General features: G+C 37.6%; 1 protein-coding gene across 1 annotated transcript in view; it reads left to right on the top strand.

The window, feature by feature from the left end:
- The first annotated feature begins 216 nt into the window (after positions 1-216).
- The window catches only part of DCP2 (decapping mRNA 2), a 48319-nt gene continuing 29843 nt past the window's right edge, over positions 217-18692 (top strand). Inside the window, exons 1-2 of the mRNA XM_015070217.3 lie at positions 217-461; positions 17572-17723. Coding sequence (XP_014925703.1) covers positions 409-461; positions 17572-17723 — 205 coding nt within the window. The 5' untranslated portion in view covers positions 217-408. The remainder of the gene's footprint in view (positions 462-17571; positions 17724-18692) is intronic.

Here is an 18692-nt window from a genome sequence, read left to right on the forward strand (position 1 = left end):
GTGCGCATGCGCGTAGCCACCCCAGTGCTCAATCACAGGCGGCGGGAAGTTGGTTTTCTGAGTAGCAACTGAGCAGCTTGAAGACGGATTGGAGACGACAGACCAATAAACAAACATTTCATTGGCTTAGCTTGCTCAGCCTCCCAATTCTACAGCTTCCCATTGGACATTTCAAGCAGAGCAGGGGCGTGACTCCCGGGGCTCCGCCCCGCGCTCTGGCCCAGGCTCGGGGTTCTGGGCTGAGGGAGCGGGACGGAAGTGAGCGGGTCCCGCCCCTTCCCCCTCTCTTTGCTGGAGCCGCTGCCGCCGCCGCTGCCCGCTTTCCGGCGAGCCGGAGTCTCCGTGCCGTACCCTTGGTCCCCGGCCGCGCGGAGCCGGGATGCACTGCTCCTGCTGTGGGTTCTCATCATGGAGACCAAACGGGTGGAGATTCCCGGCAGCGTCCTGGACGATCTCTGCAGGTACCACGTCGCCCCTTGCTGCCACGGCCCCCAGAGTCCCCTCCTCGTTTTCTGTCACGTTGGTCGACCCCGGAGGCCTCCGCGCCCCCTCCCCCCCGGCCGCATCCTTGTTCTCGCTTTCCGGTCCCGCCGCTGCTCGCTTTCCCGGGTCGACCCTTCTCTCCCACGACACCACCCGGTCTTTCACCCGCAGCCTCCCGGTTTCTCACGGCCCCTCCGTCCTTCTTGCGGAGCACCGGAATTTCCTCATTTTCTTAGTTCCTAACTCTTTTGCTTTCCTGAAAGTGAAGCCGCTGCGCCAAAGTCTGGGTCTTGAGCGTTTTTCGGCTGCCTCTTCCCCCTCCCATTGTTTTTTTCTGCCTCTGACTTTTATAGAACCGCTCCCCCCGACCCCCTCTGTCTTATTCCTGAATTCTGTGGAAAGACCCCAAAGTTTTGAATCTTCGTCCCACGCCCCCGGACCTACGCAGGGAGCAGTTTCAAACTTACCCTTTCGCTCGTGTGTTCTTCCACGTCCCTGGCATTTTCTAAATTGCTCTAAAGAATTACTCCCTTGTTTATCCCCAAACTTACCGTTAGAAGGGGGAAAAAGTCTAGAGTTGCTTTTCTTTTCATTCTTCAATTTTCCTTGAAGGAGATTCTCAGCTGCAGGATTTTAACTCGTATACTTTTACAAGAGAAATTTTTTTGCATTCTTCCTGTTGTTAGCTATAATTTCAGATAGCGAAAATTGTAAAATGGACTTAAAATATTTTCTTTTCCCGAAGTAAAATTTTTCGTACAGTAACACCCTGGGTTGTCGCCGGCTAAGTGGATTGTGAGATAACTTAAATTACAAGTGAGTAAAAGGCTCTGATAAAAAACAAAACATCTTTTCAAGTGTGTTTACTGTATTTATGTCTAGAATTTAAAAAAAAATTTTTCTTTTCAACGTTTATTTATTTTTGGGACAGAGAGAGAGACAGAGCATGAACGGGGGAGGGGCAGAGAGAGAGGGAGACACAGAATCTGAAACAGGCTCCAGGCTCTGAGCCATCAGCCCAGAGCCTGACGCGGGGCTCGAACTCCCGGACCGCGAGATCGTGACCTGGCTGAAGTCGGACGCTTAACCGACTGCGCCACCCAGGCGCCCCTAGAATTCTGACTTTTAATAGCTGTGTCACATTCACGCTTTTTTTCCTTCTTCTTTTTGTTTTTGTTTTTTTTTTTTAAATGGGAAAGAAAGAACACACTTGTGGAGGTACTGTTGTGTGCCAGGCACTGGGTGCTCCTTTCTCATCTATCATTTTATTTAATCCTGGAAACAACTCTGGTAGGTGCAGTTCTTTACATTTTCATCTGACAAACAGACTCGGTTTGTAATCTACACAAGGTCACGTTTCTTGTAATTCAGAAAATCAGGATTTGAAACCTAGATCTTTTTCTCTACAATCAATGCCTGTACTGTTTCTCCTATGCCAGGTAGGCCTTACAGAAAATCAAGTCTAACATTTTAAACCTCACAAAAGTACGCGTAGATAAGTAAATAGACTAATTTTGCAACTAATAAGAATGTCACTGTACTTCTTTGGTGATGGTATGATTATAATTTTTGGAATATGATCGCTTCAAATGAACCACTTAAAATGTGCTTATTTTCTGTGATCCCAAATTTCATAAGAAAAAAAGAGATTTGAGGGGCGCCTGGGTGGCTCAGGTCATGATCTCTTGGTTCATGGATTCGAGCCCCATGTCAGGCTCTGTGCTGACAGCTCAGAGCCTGGAGCCTGCTTCGGATTCTCTGTTTCCCTCTCTCCCTTTTTCCCCCACTCATGGTCTCTCTCTCAAAAATAAATAGACATTAAAAAAATTAAAAATATTTGATGTATATGTGTGTGGATAAATGGATGAACATGTACAAGAAGTGAGAGTATGATTTTTCTTGTTGTTTCCAAGATTTTTTAAAAGGATGTGTGTTTTCTAGTTAGAAAAAAAAGTAAAATGAGTACGTATTTGAAAAGATGAGCAAGAATTATGTAGGGTTAATAGGGATACACATTAAAGAAAAAGATGGGTAATCTTATACATTTTAATAAAGTAATCTTTCTACTAGTATGGGTTTATTTTGGATACTACGGAGGATTAAATATAATAACAAATAATTGTTGTGTCTTGTAAACAATACGTTAAACATCTGATGAATGTTAAAGATTCTTACTAGGTTTTCCAGTGAGTGTATTTAAGCAATTTTATACAGATTTTTTTTGGAATAGAGTAACTTTTTTTTTCTTCAAGAAATGAGAGTAACTTTTTTGCAATTACTGTGTTTTGGTTATATAAATGAGGATTGTATGTTTAAAAACTAGGGCTAACTACGTGACAAACTAATAAACCAAATAACCATTTCTTAAAACTCTGAGTTTTAAAATAATGACATTTTAATGTTAATATTTTAATGTTTTTGTTGATTAAAGATGTTTAATGTTAACAATTCAGGTTTTTTTGATTTGGGGCTTTTTTAGAGACAAATTTATACTTAGAATTTATGTTTAATTTCTTTAAACATAAAGCTTAAGTGGAAAAAGGTTAATTTTTCTGACTCCTTTGCTGTTTTAAGTACATCTTGATTTATGAGTTTGGTCTTGACCCTTTTTGTTTTTACTCCCTTTTATGTTTTCCCCATTTATAGTGTTTAGTATTGTATTTAAGAGGTTTTGTTTGTTTTGTGTTGTCAATTTTTGATAAGTTACATATTCTTGCAAATCTTGCCTACTTCAGTCATTGACCATATATTAGTAACTTTTGGAGAAATGTATAGATTGATTTTGATGTGAAAAATTAGAGCAGGAGACTTACATTTTCAAGATACGACTTTGTAACCATTAGGCTGCTTATAACCTAGGACATGGAATGTTATTTTTGCAATGATTTCATATGCAACATTTCATTTACTGGGATACTGTGCAGCCATTAGAAATTCCTAAGGTAAACAGTAAGCTGAGGGAAAATATTTGTATCTTGAAATGATGTATGCAGTATACTATTGAGCATAACACTTAGTCATTTGATATCCTTTTTTAAAAGAAATGTTTTAATGTCTTATGTATATTTGTGTGTGTGTGTGCGCGTGCGCACACACACAAGAAGTCTGGGAAAATCAATCAAACTGATAACACTGGTTATTTCTAGGTAGAATGAAATTAGAAGAGAGGAAGGAAAGACTTGTCTAAGTGTTCTAGTGAACATTCTAGTAAACGTGTATGTAAAAAGTAGATCTGCCCCATTTTGTGGTGACATTTGCCTCTTGCACCATTAAAAGTGCATTTGACATTAAAAGTCAAAGAATTTTTCAATACCATTTAAATTAGCTACTAAAGGCTTGAAGAGCATGTTTTTCAAGTAAAAACTGAAATCTACAGCTTAAGTTGTTTCTGTTTTAAAGAAATGCTTGGAGTTTTTTTTAGAGCCCCTTTAAGAATTAAATGGTGAGGCCACTCCAGTGTTAAAAGGAGAAAGGTATTTTCTGGCAACTAATGTTGCTGCTATTTTGGTGATTGTGTAAGCTAATCAAATACTTCATGCTCATCTTCAGCTTGCCATTTTAGTGTTCAATTCTACTGCAACAGTTTTGTACTAATTGTAGTCCTGCTGATGTTCCATTTGTAGGAAAATTGAAAAGATGACATTTTGTGAGGTCCCATAATTACTGTGGAAAGCATTTTATTTCAGCTTTTACTATATATTGTAGTATACTGTATACTAGGTATATATAACATATTTTTATTTTATTTTTATTTTACTTTATTATTTTTTTAGTAATCTCTACATCCACATGTAGAACTCATGACCCCAAGATCAAGAGTCACATGCTCCTCCCACTGACCCAGCCAGGTGCCCCTGCACACACTTTTAAATCTTTAAAACAGGAAAACCATGTACAGGATGAAATTATGAAAGTGTAATTTTCATGTATTAAAGTTTCCTTTGTCTTACAAAGTTTCTTTTTAAGAAAAAAAAATTTATTTTGAGAGAGAGAACCAGTTGGGGAGAGAGGCAGAGAGAGGGAGAGAGAGAATCCCAAGCAGGCATTGTACTGTCAGCATGCGACCGATGTGGGACTCAAGCCTACAAACCATGAGATCGTGACCTGAGCAGGATTGAGAGTTGGACGCTTAACCCACTGAGCCACCCAGGTGCCCCTAAAGTTTCTTAAAGAAGTTAGCTTTTAGCTATTAAAAAGATGTGCTCATGAGTAAGGTTAAAAAAAAAAAAATTGAAGAGTACAGGTGAAGTTATGAAAGAAATGCAACAGCCTCCTTCCCGGCCCCTTTTTATCTCACTCCTGCTCCCTGGGTTTTTACCTGTTTTGTGGTAAATTCTTCTGATAGATACTTCAGTATTTTAAAATATACTTGCACCAGTTTGTTTTATCAACATCGTATGTTAAATTGAGGATTTAGTGCACCTTGGTAGATATTAGGTGATAAGGGTTGAGAGCATCACACAATATTTACATTCCATTTTGTAACCTTGCGAGGGCTGTTACACGTTTTACTGTTGGTTGATTGCAAAAGCTGAACAAGAATAATAGCATTTGTTATATGGAATTGCTATGTACGTATTTTTCACAGTAGAGGCAGGTTTACAATGGCTAGGATTTTGTTTTTTTCCCTCTAGCCATAGTCAGGATCCTTTTGTAAGGGTGTTGAAAGGGAATGCCAGAATGAATTCTCCTTTCTTACATCCTACTAATTGGTCAAAATGCTGCCTTTTACAGTTTTGTCTTTTGGAGAAAGAAGCATGTGCTTTCTTCATAATTCTCTCATTTCTGGCTATTCCTTATTTATTTGTTTATTTAAGATTTTATTTTTGAGTAATCTCTACACCCAACTTATAAATGGGTCTTGAATTTATAATCCCTAGATCAGGAGTCACATGCTGCACTGACTGAACCAGGCAGGTGCCCTTCTGGCATTTCTTGAAGTCCTTCTTTTTTCTTTTTGATTGTCTTTTTATTCTACTTTCGGCTTTTTGCTTCATACTTGGATTATGATTCTCTTGTACATTTTCCTTTCTTCCCCAGCACAACCAGAATAGCTTCCTCCTCTCCATTCTTGTCTGCTCCTTTATTACAGCCTTGGTCTTTCCCTCAGTCATACTGTCTATTCTACAAAATTCTTTTTTCCTGGAGAGTGCCCTCTTGGAGACCTCCACCCTTCTAGCCCAATCTAAACTGGTTGTTCCCTAGATTTGCCAAACTACTGGCCTACTAGAATTCCTTTCAAAGCTCTCCCAGGTTGCATTTATTATCTCTTAAATTGCATGTTTTATGCTTTCTTGGTTTTCATTATTTTGCTGGTGCACGTTGAAAAGTAATTTCCTTTGAGAGGATCATTAGGAAGTAAACTTCTGAGTCCTTATAGGACTAAAATGCCTGTTTCTCTTCTCACACGTATGCTCCCAGGTGGTCCGGGGTCCACACTTTGAGTACCTAGGTTGTAGGAGATAACTTCAACTTCTGGGCCTTTTTTTTTGTTTTAAAGTAGGCTTCACACCCAGGGTGGAGCCCAATGCGTGGCCTGAACTCATGACCTTGAGATTGAGACCTGAGCTAAGGTCAAGAGTCTGACCCTTAACTGACTGAGCCACTTAGGTGCCTCCAGGGCCAGTTTTTTAATACATGTTTTTCTTTGTCATGCGCCAGATTTTCCTTAGATGTTGGCTGATTTTTGTTGCTGTTTCATATTTAAGATGAGGGTATATAGGAGCTTATTTATTGACAGGCTTCTCTTTTATGTGAGTAGATAGGGTGCTAGCTCTTACATTGGGCATCGTTAAACCAGTGTGTGGGAGTTTTGCTTTGGGGTGCCATCACCCAAACCTATCTGCTGAAGTTAGGAAAGAGCCTTGGGTATTCTTCCCCCTTCCCCCACTCTTTTGTAGGAGAAACTCCCGACTCCTTTAAAGGAGTGAAAGAAGAGTAGACATTCTTCTATTACGTAAGTAGACCTTGCTGTTCCCTTCTCCCTTTTTAAAAATTGAAGTATATGACATAAGGTTACATTAATTTCAAATGTACAACGTAAGTGATTTGGCAGCTCTGTTATGCTATGCTCCCAAGTCTAGCCACCATCTGTCACCATACAATGCTATTAAAATACCATTGACCATATTTCCTATGCCATACCTTTTGTCTCTGTGATTGACTCTTTCTAAATTGGAGGCGTGTATCTCCCTCTCCTTTCACCCATTTTGCCCATCCCTGTAATCCCCTCTTCTCTGACAAGCATCAGTTTATTCTCTGTATTTATGGGTCTGTTTCTGTTTTGTTGGCTCATTTGTTTTGTTTGTTTTTAGATACCAGACATGAGTGAAATCATTCGGTATGTGTCTTTCTCTCACTTCACTTGGTGTAATACTCTCTAGGTGCATCCATGTTTTCTCAAATGGCAAGTTCTCATTCTTTTTTATGACTCAGTGATACTCCACTGTGTATATATGCATATATATGTATCTATATCTATCTATCTATCTATCTATGTATCTTTATCCATTCATTTATTGATGGACACTTAGGTTTCTTCTGTATCTTGGCTATTGTAAATAATGCTGCAATAAACATAGGGGTGCGTATATCTTCTTGAATTAGTGTTTTTGTTTTCTTTCGGTTAATACCCAGTAGTGGAATTAACAGATCATATCGTATTTCTGTTTTTTAATTTTTTGAGAACTCTTAATATTGTTTTCCACAGTGGCTGCACCAATGTAAATTCTCACCAACAATCACGTGGGTTTCTTTTTCTTCTTGCCAACAGTTGTTATTTCTTATCCTTTGGGTATGGCCATTGTGAGATCTCATACTATCTCAGGTATGAGATGATATCTCATGGTTTTGATTTGCATTTCCCTGGTAATTTAGTGATGTTGAGCATCTTTTCATGTGTCTCTTTGCCATCTGTATGTCTATGGAAAAATACCTATTCAAGTCCTCTGCTGTTTTTAATTGGATTATTTGTTTTTTGATGTTGTGTAAGTTCTTTATATATTTTGGCTATTAACCCTTTATTGGATATATCATTTGGGAATATCTTCTTCCATTTAATAGGTTGCATTGTTGTTTTGTTGATGGTTTCCTTTGCTGTGCTAAAGCTTTTTATTTTGGTGTAGTCCCAATGGTTTATTTTTTGCTTCTGTTTTCTTTCCTGAACAGACATACCCAGAAAAATGTTGCTAAGTTGGATGTCAAAGAAATTACTGCCTGTGTTTTCTTCCGGGAGTTTTATGGTTTCATGTTTTACATTTAGATCTTTAGTCCATTTTGAGTTTATTTATGTGTGTGGTGTTAGAAAGTGGTCCAGTTTCATTCTTTTGCAGTTGGATGTCCAGTTTTACCTGCACCATTTATTGAAGAGACGATCTTTTCCCTATATGTGTTCTTGGATCCTTTGTTGTAGACTAATTGGCCACAGAAATGTGGGTTTATTTCTGGGCTCTCTGTTCCATTGATCTGCATGTCTATTTTTGTGTAGTACCATAGTGCGAGTGGGGGAGAGGGACAGAGGACAGAGAGAATTCCACTCAGTGTGGAGCCCATAACCCTGGGATCATGACGTGAACTGAAATCACGAGTAAGATTCTCAACCAAATGAGCCACCCAGACACCCCAGTCCTGTACTATTTTGATTATAGCTTTGTGGTATATCTTGAAATCTGGGATTGTGATACCTCTGTCTGTATTCTTTATCAAGAAAGCTTTAGCTATTTGGGGTCTTTCGTAGTTCCATACAAATGTTAGAATTATTTGTTCTACTTCTGTGAAAAATGCTATTGGTATTTTGGTAGGAGTTGCGTTAAATCTGTAGATTGCTTTGGGTAGTATGGACATTTTAACAATATTCTTGTAATCCATGAGCATGGAATGTCTTTCCATTTGTGTTGTCTTCAATTTTTTTCATCAGTGTTTTATAGTTTTCAGATTATAGGTCTTTTACCTCCTTGGTTAAGTTTATTCCTAGATAATTTATTCTTTTTTGGTGCAGTTGTAAATGAGCTTGTTTTGTTATTCTACTTCATTATTGGTGTATAGAAATGCAATAGATTACTGTATATTAATTTTGTATCCTGTAACTTTGCTGAATTCATTCATTATTTCTAATAGTCTTTTTTTGTGTGGAATTTTTAGTTTTTTGTGTATAGTATCGTATCTGCACACAGTGACAGTTTTACTTCTTTCTTAGCAATTTTGATGCCTTTTTATTTCTTTTTCTTATCTGCTGCAGCTAAGCCTTTCAGTACTATGTTGAGTAAGTGGCAAGAATGGACATATCCTTGTCTTGTGTGCCTGATACTAGAAGAAAAGCTGTCAGTTTTTCACCATTGAGTATGATGTTAGCTGTGGGTTTGTTACATGTGGTCTTTATTATGTTGAGGTATGCTTTTTCTAAACCCACTATTTTGAGATTTTTTTTTTTAATTTTTAATGTTTATTTTTGAGAGAGAGAGAGAGACAGAGTGTGAGCAGGGGAGGAGCAGAGAGAGAGGGAGACACAGAATCTGAAGCAGCCTCCAGGCTCTGAGCTGTCAGCACAGAGCCCAACATGGGGCTCGAATTCACGAACCACGAGATTATAACCTGAGCCGAAGTTGGTCGCTTAACCAACTCAGCCACCCAGGTGCCCCTGTTTTGAGAGTTTTTATCATGATCGGATGTTGAATTTTGCCAATTTTTTTTTTTTTGTATCTGTTGAGATGCTCATATGATTTTTATTCTTCATTATATTAATGCAGTGTATCTTGATTGATTTGTGTATATTGACCCATCTTAGCATCCCAGGAATAAATCTCAATTGATAGTAGTGACTGATCCTTTTAATATATTGTCGCATGCAGTTTGCTCATGTTTTGTTGAGGTTTTTTACATCAGTGTTTATCAGGGATATTGGCCTGTAGTTTTCTTCTTTTGTAGTGTCTTTGTCTAGTTTTGGTATCAGTGTAATGCTGGCCTTGGAGAATGTACTTGGAAGTTTTGTTTCCTGTTGCACTTTTTGGAATGGTTTGAGGCGAATAGGTATTAACTCTTTAAATGTTTGGTGGCATTCACTTGTGAATCCATCTGGTCCTGGACTTTTGTTTGTTGGGAGTTTTTTTGATTACCGATTCAGTTTTGTTACTAGGAATCAAGTCTATTCAGATTTTCTGTTTCTTCCTGATTCACTTTTAGAAAATTGTATGTTTCTAGGAATTTATCCATTTCTTCTAGGTTGTCCAATTTGTTGGCATATAATTTTTTATAGTAGTCTCTTATAATCATTTGTATTTCTGTGGTGTCCATTCTTCTCTTTCATTTCTGATTTATTTTACTTGGGTCTTTTTTCTTTTTCTCTTGACGAGTCTAGCTAAAGGTTTATCATTGTTTATCTTTTCAAAGAACCAGCTCTTGGTTTCATTGATCTTTTCTGTGTTTTTTTTTTTTTTTGTTTTGTTTTTTTTTAGGTTCTATATCATTTATTACTGCTCTGATCTTTATTATTTCCTTTTTCTACTAACTCTGGCCTGTTCTTTTTTTAGTTTCTTTAGGTGTAAGATTGTTTGAGATTTTTCTTGTTTCTTAAGGCAGACCTGTATTGCTATAAATTTCCTTCTTACAGCTGTTTTTGCTGCATCTCAAAGATTTTGGACTGTTGTGTTTTCACTGTCATTGGCCTCCATGTATTTTTTTTATTTTCTCTTTAATTTCATTTGCCCATTGGTTGTTTAGTAGCATGTTGTTTAGTTCCCATGTGTTTTTCTTTTTTTTTTTTTTTCTTGTAATTGAGTTCTAGTTTTATACTGTTGTGGTTGGAAAAGATGCATGATATGATGTCAGTCTTCTTCTTAAATTTACTGACACTTGTTTTGTAGCCTAATGTGTGATTCATCCCAGGGAATGTTTCATGTGTACTTGAAAAGAATGTGTATTCTGTTGTTTTAGTATAGAATATTCTGTATATATCTGTTGAGTCCATTTGGTGTAACGTGTCAGAGACATGTTTCCTTATTGATTTTCTTTGTCTGGATGATCTATCAGTTGATGTTAAAGTGGGGTGTTCAGGTCCCCTGCTGCTATTGTATTACTGTCAGTTTCTTTCTCTATGTCTGTTAATAATTGTTTTATGTATTTAGGTGCTTCAGGGTTGGGTACATAGGTATTTACAATTGCATATCCTCTTTTTTGTATTGATCGTTTTATCATTAAGTAATTCCCTTTGTCTCTTGTTACAGTATTTGTTTTGAGATCTGTTTTGTTTAATATAAGTATTGCTGCTCTGGTGGTGTTTTGTTGTTCTTGTTTCTGTTTGTTTCTTTTTTTCTTTCTTTTTTTTTTTTTTGCTGCTTCCATCTGCATGGAATATCTTTTTCCATCTCGTCACTCAGTCTGTATGTGTCTTTAAGGTCTGAGGCGAATCTTTTCTAAACGGCCTATTGCTGGGTCTTGTTTTTTGTCCATTCTGTCACCCTGTGTCTTTTGTTTGAAGCATTTAGACCATTTACATTTAAAGTAATTGTCAACAGGTGTATACTTATGCCATGATGTTACTTGTTTTCTGATTATGTAGTTCTTGTCTGTTCCTTTCTTCTTTTGCTCTTGTATTGATGAGTTTCTTTGCTGCTATACTTGGTTTGCTTTTTTATTTTTTGTGTATCTATTATAGGTTTTTGGTGTGAAGTTACCGTGAGATTAGTATATAACATCTTAAATATGTACCAGTCTATATTAAGTTGATGGTCACTTAAACTTGAACACATTCTAAAAGAATTTCATTTTTAACAACCCTCCATGTTTTATGTATATGTTGTCATATTTTACATCTTTTTGTGAGTCACCTTAACTAATTGTTTAGAAATAACTGATTTGACTGTTTCTTTCATTTAACCTTCATATTAGCTTTATAATTGCTTACTACCCTTATTGTATATTAGCTTTTATTCAAGAATTTTTTTACATTCATAATTTTCTTTTAATTACAGCTTTTTCTTTCCCACTTAATGAAGTCCCTTTAATGTTCCTTAAGGCTGGTTTAGTGGTGATGAACTCCTTTCACTTTTGTGTGGGTAACTGTTTATCTCCTCTTCAATTCTGAATAGTAATCTTGCTGGGTAGATCATTCTTCTTTGCAGTTCTTTCCTTTCAGCATTTTGAATATATCATGCCACTCCTTTCTGGCCTGCAAAATTTTTGCTGGAAAATTAGCTGATAGATTTGTGGGATATTCCTTGTACATGACTCTTTCTTTCTGCTTTTAAAACTTTTAAAATGTTTAGTCTTTGACATTTTAATTATTATGTGTCATGGTATAGAACTCTTTGGGTTCATCTTTCTCTCCTTTTGGGACTCCTTCTAATACAAATGTTTGTTCGCTTGATGTTATCCAAGAGATCTCATAACCTATCCTGTATTTTTTCTTTTTTTACTGTCCAGCTTGGGTACTTTCCATTATCCTATTTTTCAGATTGCTGCTCCTACATCTTCTAATTTTTTTAAGCTTATTTATTTATTTTGAGAGAGAATGTGCATGTGGAAGCAAGCAGGGAAGGGGCAGAGAGAGAGTGAGAGAAAATCCCAAGTAGGCTCTGTACCTGTGGGATTCTTTACTTGAGGCTTTAACCCATGAACCGTGGGGTCATGACCTCAGCTGAAATCAAGAGTTGGATGTTTAACCCTCTGAGCCACCCAGGTGCCCCTTCTAATGATTTTTGTTTTTTTAAACACTCAGGCCTTCCCCCCCCCCCCCCCCCCCCCCAGAGAGAGAGAGAGGGAGGGGAGGGAAGGAGAGGGGCAGAGGGAGAGAGAAAGAGAATCTTAAGCAGGCTTCACACTCTGTGGGATGTCCTGGTGTGTTTCTCCTTTTCTTAACTCCCTTTTCCAGTTGACCTTTCTTCACTTGGGGCTTTTCTGGGTTGGGATGGGAATTAAATTGGATTTCTTTGTGCTATGCACTTTTTGCCACATTTTAGATTGTGGTTAGTGTCTAGAAACTTTACTAGAAATGAAAATTTCTATTTAAAGATAGTAGGTTGTACATAGACATCTACTCCACTAAAAGAGTAAAGTTTAAAAATTCTTAAGTACATAAAACCACAAGAAAAGGAAGAATGGGTGAAAGGATGAGCGACAAAATTTCGGAACTATAAAGCAAAAAGGAATACTGTATATGACTTAGTAGATCTAACAGACCTGAATGAGAGTGGTGTAATAGTGTCAATCTATTCTAAAATAAGAATATTGAAAAATGGAAGAAGTGAATTTATATATCCTGTGTACATATATATACACATATATATCCTGAAAGCCCTCAGCCTTCTTCTGTTCTGCTCCTAGAATGTGGCAGCTTGTCCTTTACTCTCCCAAATCTGACACTGGAAGATTCTTTAGGTGATTTGACTAGCTCGTGAGGAAAGACTTAGTGACACTGACATTGGTTCCCCAATTAAATGGCTCAGCCTGATCACTTACCTTAAATGATGCCTTATAGTTTGATAAGCCTTCTAAATAGCTTTGTGGCCTTTCACTTAAATATGGATATCTGAAATAGGCTTCTTAACATTAAAAGGTAGAGTTTAAAGCTCAAGAAAAGAACAGCAACTGGGAGCAAGCAAACTATGCAGATAGAAGAAAATTTAAACTATATTGATCTCCTTAGAGAGGTAGATTTTTACAATCATGGAATAACAGGATAATCTATAAGAGCATAATTTAAACAAAGATAGCATTTGGAAATTAAAAATATGAGAGCAGAAACAATCTTAATAGATGGTTTGCAAGATACAGTTAATAATGTTCCTCAGAAGGTTGGGGTGGGGAGCAGAGGAAGAATCAGAGGTAGGAAATATCAGAGGAGAGTAAAGAATCATGAGGATCAGTCCATGAGGTCCTTCAGCACTGAGGGATGTGAATTTCCAAAGAAGCAAGGTCCATTCATTGGCCAGTGCAGTAGATGAAAAATAGGCAGCTGGGAAATTTCATAATACTGGGGACAGAAGGAAGAACCTAGAAGCTTCCAGACTGAAAAAAAATACATCAGACAAATCTGAAATGCTTTGTCTTCTCACCATCAAAATTGGAGGCAGGTGGGAGACAGCACTGTCTTCAAAATGATTTCCAGCCTAGAATTCTTTATCCAGCCTGTCAGCTCTGAGGATATCGATATTTTCAGATGTACAGTATCTCAGTACTTATCCCCCTTGCATCCTTCCTTCAGAAGGTTTGGGAGGGTATACTTCATGAAAAGAATAAAGAAAATTAAGGAGGAAGACAGGATATAGGAATCCTGGACTCTGTAGGATAGAGGCATGGGGAACCATAGGATGCTAGTAAGAGGACAGTGTAGTATGATAGATGTGTATCAGCTGTAGATGATAAGCAGCCGATTGGAACACATGAGAGGGCTCAGCGATAGTCTTGGAGATGAAACTGATGTGTCTGAATTAACATTTGAGAAAAAAATTTAGGAAACTAGTGGAAGGTTGAATTAGTGATAGGGATGATGTAGAGAAAATGAAGCAAATGCAATGATAAGACATTAATTATGGGAAGAACAAAGGATTGTGCAGGAAAGAAAAAGTAATCCTAGCTTACCATATGGCTTAATTGTGAATTGCATTTACAGAATCATAATAATGTAAAGACTGAGTGCTCATCTAACTCTGGTTATCACTGGGAATGATTTCCCCCCCTTTAGGGGATATTTGCATTACCTGGAGATCTTTTTAGTTGTTATATCTTGGTGGGGAGTGCTAATGAGTAGAGGCTAGGGATGCGCTGAACATCATGCAGTGTACAGGAAAGCTCTTCAAAATGTCAGTAGTGCTGAAGTTGACATCCTAACCAAAATTGTGATACAGTTTTGTTGGGTGGATGGAGAGATGAGAAGGGTGTGTAGAATGGGAGTGGGAATGGAGTTAATTCCATAATGGAAGTCAGTAGAAAATGCCCCAAACTGAGCAAATAATAAATGTCTAGAGTGTTTTAGGGATGTGTTAAGTTAAATAAAATCAGATACAAAATTAGTTTTTTGCCATGCTGTTTATCCTGTTTTACCACCCAGTGGTCATTCTTAGATGTGGGCAGTGGTCTGATATAGTTCAGTTCACAAAGTTGGTGGTTTGCTATTCGTAGTCTAATCCAAGCTTGTGCAGTTTGGGATTGAGTCTCAGTTTGTAAACAATTTCCTGGGGCCATTTTCCTGAGCTGCTTCTCTTTAGCTATTTCCCTGATACTTATTGGCTCTTTAGGTCTACCCTTTTGGTCCTTGAGTCAGAAGCCACTCTGGCACACACTTCATGTGTCTCTGCTCACGTCTGAGACCAAGTGGCTGAAGGTTAGAAGAAAAAAAACCAGTGAACATTAGCCCTACTCTCCTGGGAGCACATAGCTCTTGCGATTCAAGAGAAAGTTTCCTGTCCCTTAGAGTTTTAGCCTCTGTGGGTCTCTGTTACACACACTATTGCTGCCACCTCTAACCATGATGGCATTGCTTGTGGACTGGGGCATGGGAGAATGGAGAAAAGAAAAGGAAAACCCTACTCTCTGCAAGAGTTAGACTCCTCTCTTGACCCTTGAGGCTTGACCCTAGAGGGCTTCTGGGGCTCTCTCTTTCCCAGCTGGTGCTCACTTCTAACTCCCAGTCCGGTCAGGCAACACTAGAGGATAGAAAAATGGTAAATTCACTTCAGATACTGTCCTCCTGCGACTGTTTACTTTTTACAGTCTTCAAGTAGCTGCTGTATGCTTTTTTTGTCCAGGTTTGATAGTGACATTTTATGGGAGGGACAGAGTGTGCTTGTTCCATCCAACCAGAATAGGACCTACGTAAGCATTTAAAAGATAAATTGTAACTATCAGTATGTCATTCTCAATGTATATGTCAAACAATTTGCTAGACTATAGGAATAAAAACAAGGAAAGATAGGGTACATTATCTCAGTGAACTACTTTAGAGGAGTTTGTGGACAGTAATAGTAAACGCCAGATAATTGTAAAGGAGTTGGGAGTCTCAGAGATTATATAAATCTGTTCAGAGGAGTCTGATGTATCTACATAAGAGGGGTAATGTTTGTAAGTCATGAAGGATGAATTAGGAGTTTGCTAGGTGGACAAGGGAAAGGAAGTAGATATAGTATATAGATGACAATTTAAGACATTTCTAAGAATTTGGTATCCCTGGGTATAAAGAGCCCCTTAAAGTAATCCAAGAGGTTATGCAGGTGAGTAGGAACCAGATCTTGAATGCCATCTAGAAGAGTTTGGATTTTTTTATTTTAGATAATGCCACCGGGATTGCATGTTACACATTTTGTTCCTGGTATATGTGCAGTTTAAGCTCCTTTTCCCCATAGTTTTTCTGTATTGAAATATAGGTTAATTGTACCTACATTCGTCTTACCATTTACTTATTTATTCCCTTATTGGAATGTTACATTATTTTTATAATTTAAAAGCATGTTTTTTGAACATGAACAAAAAAGGTTGATTTGAACCTTGGAAACAAGCAAAAATATTTGCTAGTGAATAGTGTGAGTGATCAAACTGTCAATAACTAATTCTTAATTTTTAAAAATAACTTAAAAACCTTTGGATTTTGGGGTGCCTGGGTGGCTCAGTTGGTTAAGTGTCTCACTTTCGCTCAGGTCATGATCTCATGGTCCATGGGTTCAAGCCCCACATCAGGCTCTGTGCTGACAGCTTGGACCTGGAGCCTGCCTCAGATTCTGTGTCTGCATCTCTCTCTCCCCACTCACGTTCTGTCTGTCTCTCTCAAAAATAAATAAATATTAAAAAATTTAGGGGCGCCTGGGTGGCTTGGTCAGTTAAGCGTCCAACTTCGGCTTGGGTCATGATCTCACGGTCCGTGAGTTCGAGCCCCGCGTCGGGCTCTGTGCTGGCAGCTCAGAGCCTGGAGCCTGTTTCAGATTCTGTGTCTCCCTCTCTCTCTGCCCCTCCTCTGTTCATGCTCTGTCTCTCTCTGTCTCAAAAATAAATAAACGTTAAAAAAAATAAAATAATAAATTTAAAACAACCAATGGATTTCTTTTGTGTAGTTCAGTCTATCTCTCCAAGGCATTTCCAAAAAATTCTATGCAGTGGAAGAAGTAATAGGTGGTTGCTTAAGGAGTGCTGTGAATCCCATTCACTTAGATTTTTAAATTCTGACTTCTTAACAGAAAGAGGGGTTTATTGTCTCAGTCACATGTATATGTAATATAGTATATATTTATGCTGTATATATAAAATATGTCCCCACCTTTCTTCAAATGTACTTGGAAAAGATAATTTAGGATTTTAAAAAGTGAGTATACTTTAAAAAGTTATTTTAAACGTACGTTTTAAGAGGTATTTTGAGCTCCAGTTCTGCAGATGGGGGTCTTTGAGAAGTGTAGTCTGTTAATTAAACAAGAGTTGATTTCTTGTCGCTTTGTAATACTTCAAACAAGAAGATTAAGCAGCTAACATCTTACCTATTTGAATGAATTAATGTATTTGTACATTATATGCTGTGGCACCTGGGTGGCTCAGTCGGTTAGGCGTCCGACTCTTGATTTCAGGATTGTGGTTATGATCGCAGGATTGTAGGATCAAGGCCTATGTCAGGCTCTGTGCTGTCAGTGTGGAGCCTGCTTGGGACTCTCTCTCTCCCTCTCCTTTGTCCCTCCCCTGCTTGCATGCATGCTTGGGGGCTCTCTCTCTCCCTCTCTCTCTCTCTCTCTCTCTCTCTCAGCAAAAAAAAAAAAAACAATGCTTTTTTTTTTTTTTAAATGTTACCAGTCATGGGAGGAAATCCTAGTGAACGTTGTTTCCTTGCTCCCTTTATTTTGTTAACAAAGGGTAAATGGCCTCTTAAAAAAAACTCTATTATGAATGAGATAACTGTGGAAAACTATTTTTTCAGGCTTCTCTTCCTTGTGCAGCATTTGTGGTAGAGTGGTGAGCATAGCTGCCTTCCATCCAGACTCCTCTTCCCTACAGTAATGCTTCCAAATTTTCCTTCCTTGATCAGCACTTGGTCCCTTTTTTATGTTGGTGGTTAAAGCAGTTCAGTAGGTTAAATTCTTTACGGTTTGTAAATGTAATTTTAATGTTTTTTGTTTTTGACAGCCGATTTATTTTGCATATTCCCAGCGAGGAAAGAGACAATGCTATCCGAGTCTGTTTTCAGATTGAACTTGCCCATTGGTTTTACTTGGATTTCTACATGCAGAACACACCAGGATTACCTCAGTGTGGGATAAGAGACTTTGCTAAAGCTGATATCCTTTTTTTTTATTATAATGACTGTCTTTCATTATTGCTAATAAAATATTTTAGTACAGATTTCCTTTTGCTTGTCTTTGAGATTTAAAACTTACTAGATAACTATACTTGGTTTCTAAAAATTGTCAATATAAATAGTAGACACAATTTAATAGTATATTTATTTTTATCTAGAGGACGCTTTGAAATAATGCAGTGATTGTTAGAATTAAATTTGATTTTCTCTTTCAGAAATAACTACCCAGTTTCTAGAACTGACCTCTTTTTTTACTTTGTTCTTGCTGTTCCATTTAACTAGATGATCTTTAATCAAATCACTACCTTTTGGGGATAGAAATTGTTAAATAATTATTGAATATTTAATATGTTAAAAGCAATGATTTTAGTTTTGTGGCAAATACAAAGAAGTCCTTGCTTTCAAAGTTTTTTTTTTCCCATTTACAAATAAGATAGAAGCTTGTCAGTTTATTAGTTATAAAAGATACATATGAAAATTTAAGATTATAAAAGAAGCTGTTAGACGGCAAAAAAATTGGTGAATTGCTAATGGTCCCAATATTAAATGTGTTTAGAATTCAGAGATTTTTTAGGCAAAGCTATATTTGTAAGGGAATGTAGGATTTTATAAAGAGATAGGAGTGGGTAGTATGTTCCAGGTAAAGAAAAGGATTGAGCAAAATTGGAGAGTTGGAAAGAATAAGGGATACCATAGGAAGTAAATTAGTATATATTGAACAGACAATTCTTATGGGAAGATAGTAGGGAATAGGGATGGGAGGTATGTAGGGGGGATTTGTGGGTTCTTAGATCTTGAGCCAAAGTGGTTTTTATTCTGTAGGTCATTGTTTTTAACTGTAAATCATGTATTCGAATGGAATTGTAACCACAAGTTCACTGTACTGTACTAGAGTTGGAGGAAGAATGGAAATAACTCTTGTCCTCAGCTCCTAGCTATAATTCTCCTT

The sequence above is a fragment of the Acinonyx jubatus genome, chromosome A1, assembly GCF_027475565.1.
Source record: "Acinonyx jubatus isolate Ajub_Pintada_27869175 chromosome A1, VMU_Ajub_asm_v1.0, whole genome shotgun sequence".
Taxonomy (NCBI): domain Eukaryota; kingdom Metazoa; phylum Chordata; class Mammalia; order Carnivora; family Felidae; genus Acinonyx; species Acinonyx jubatus.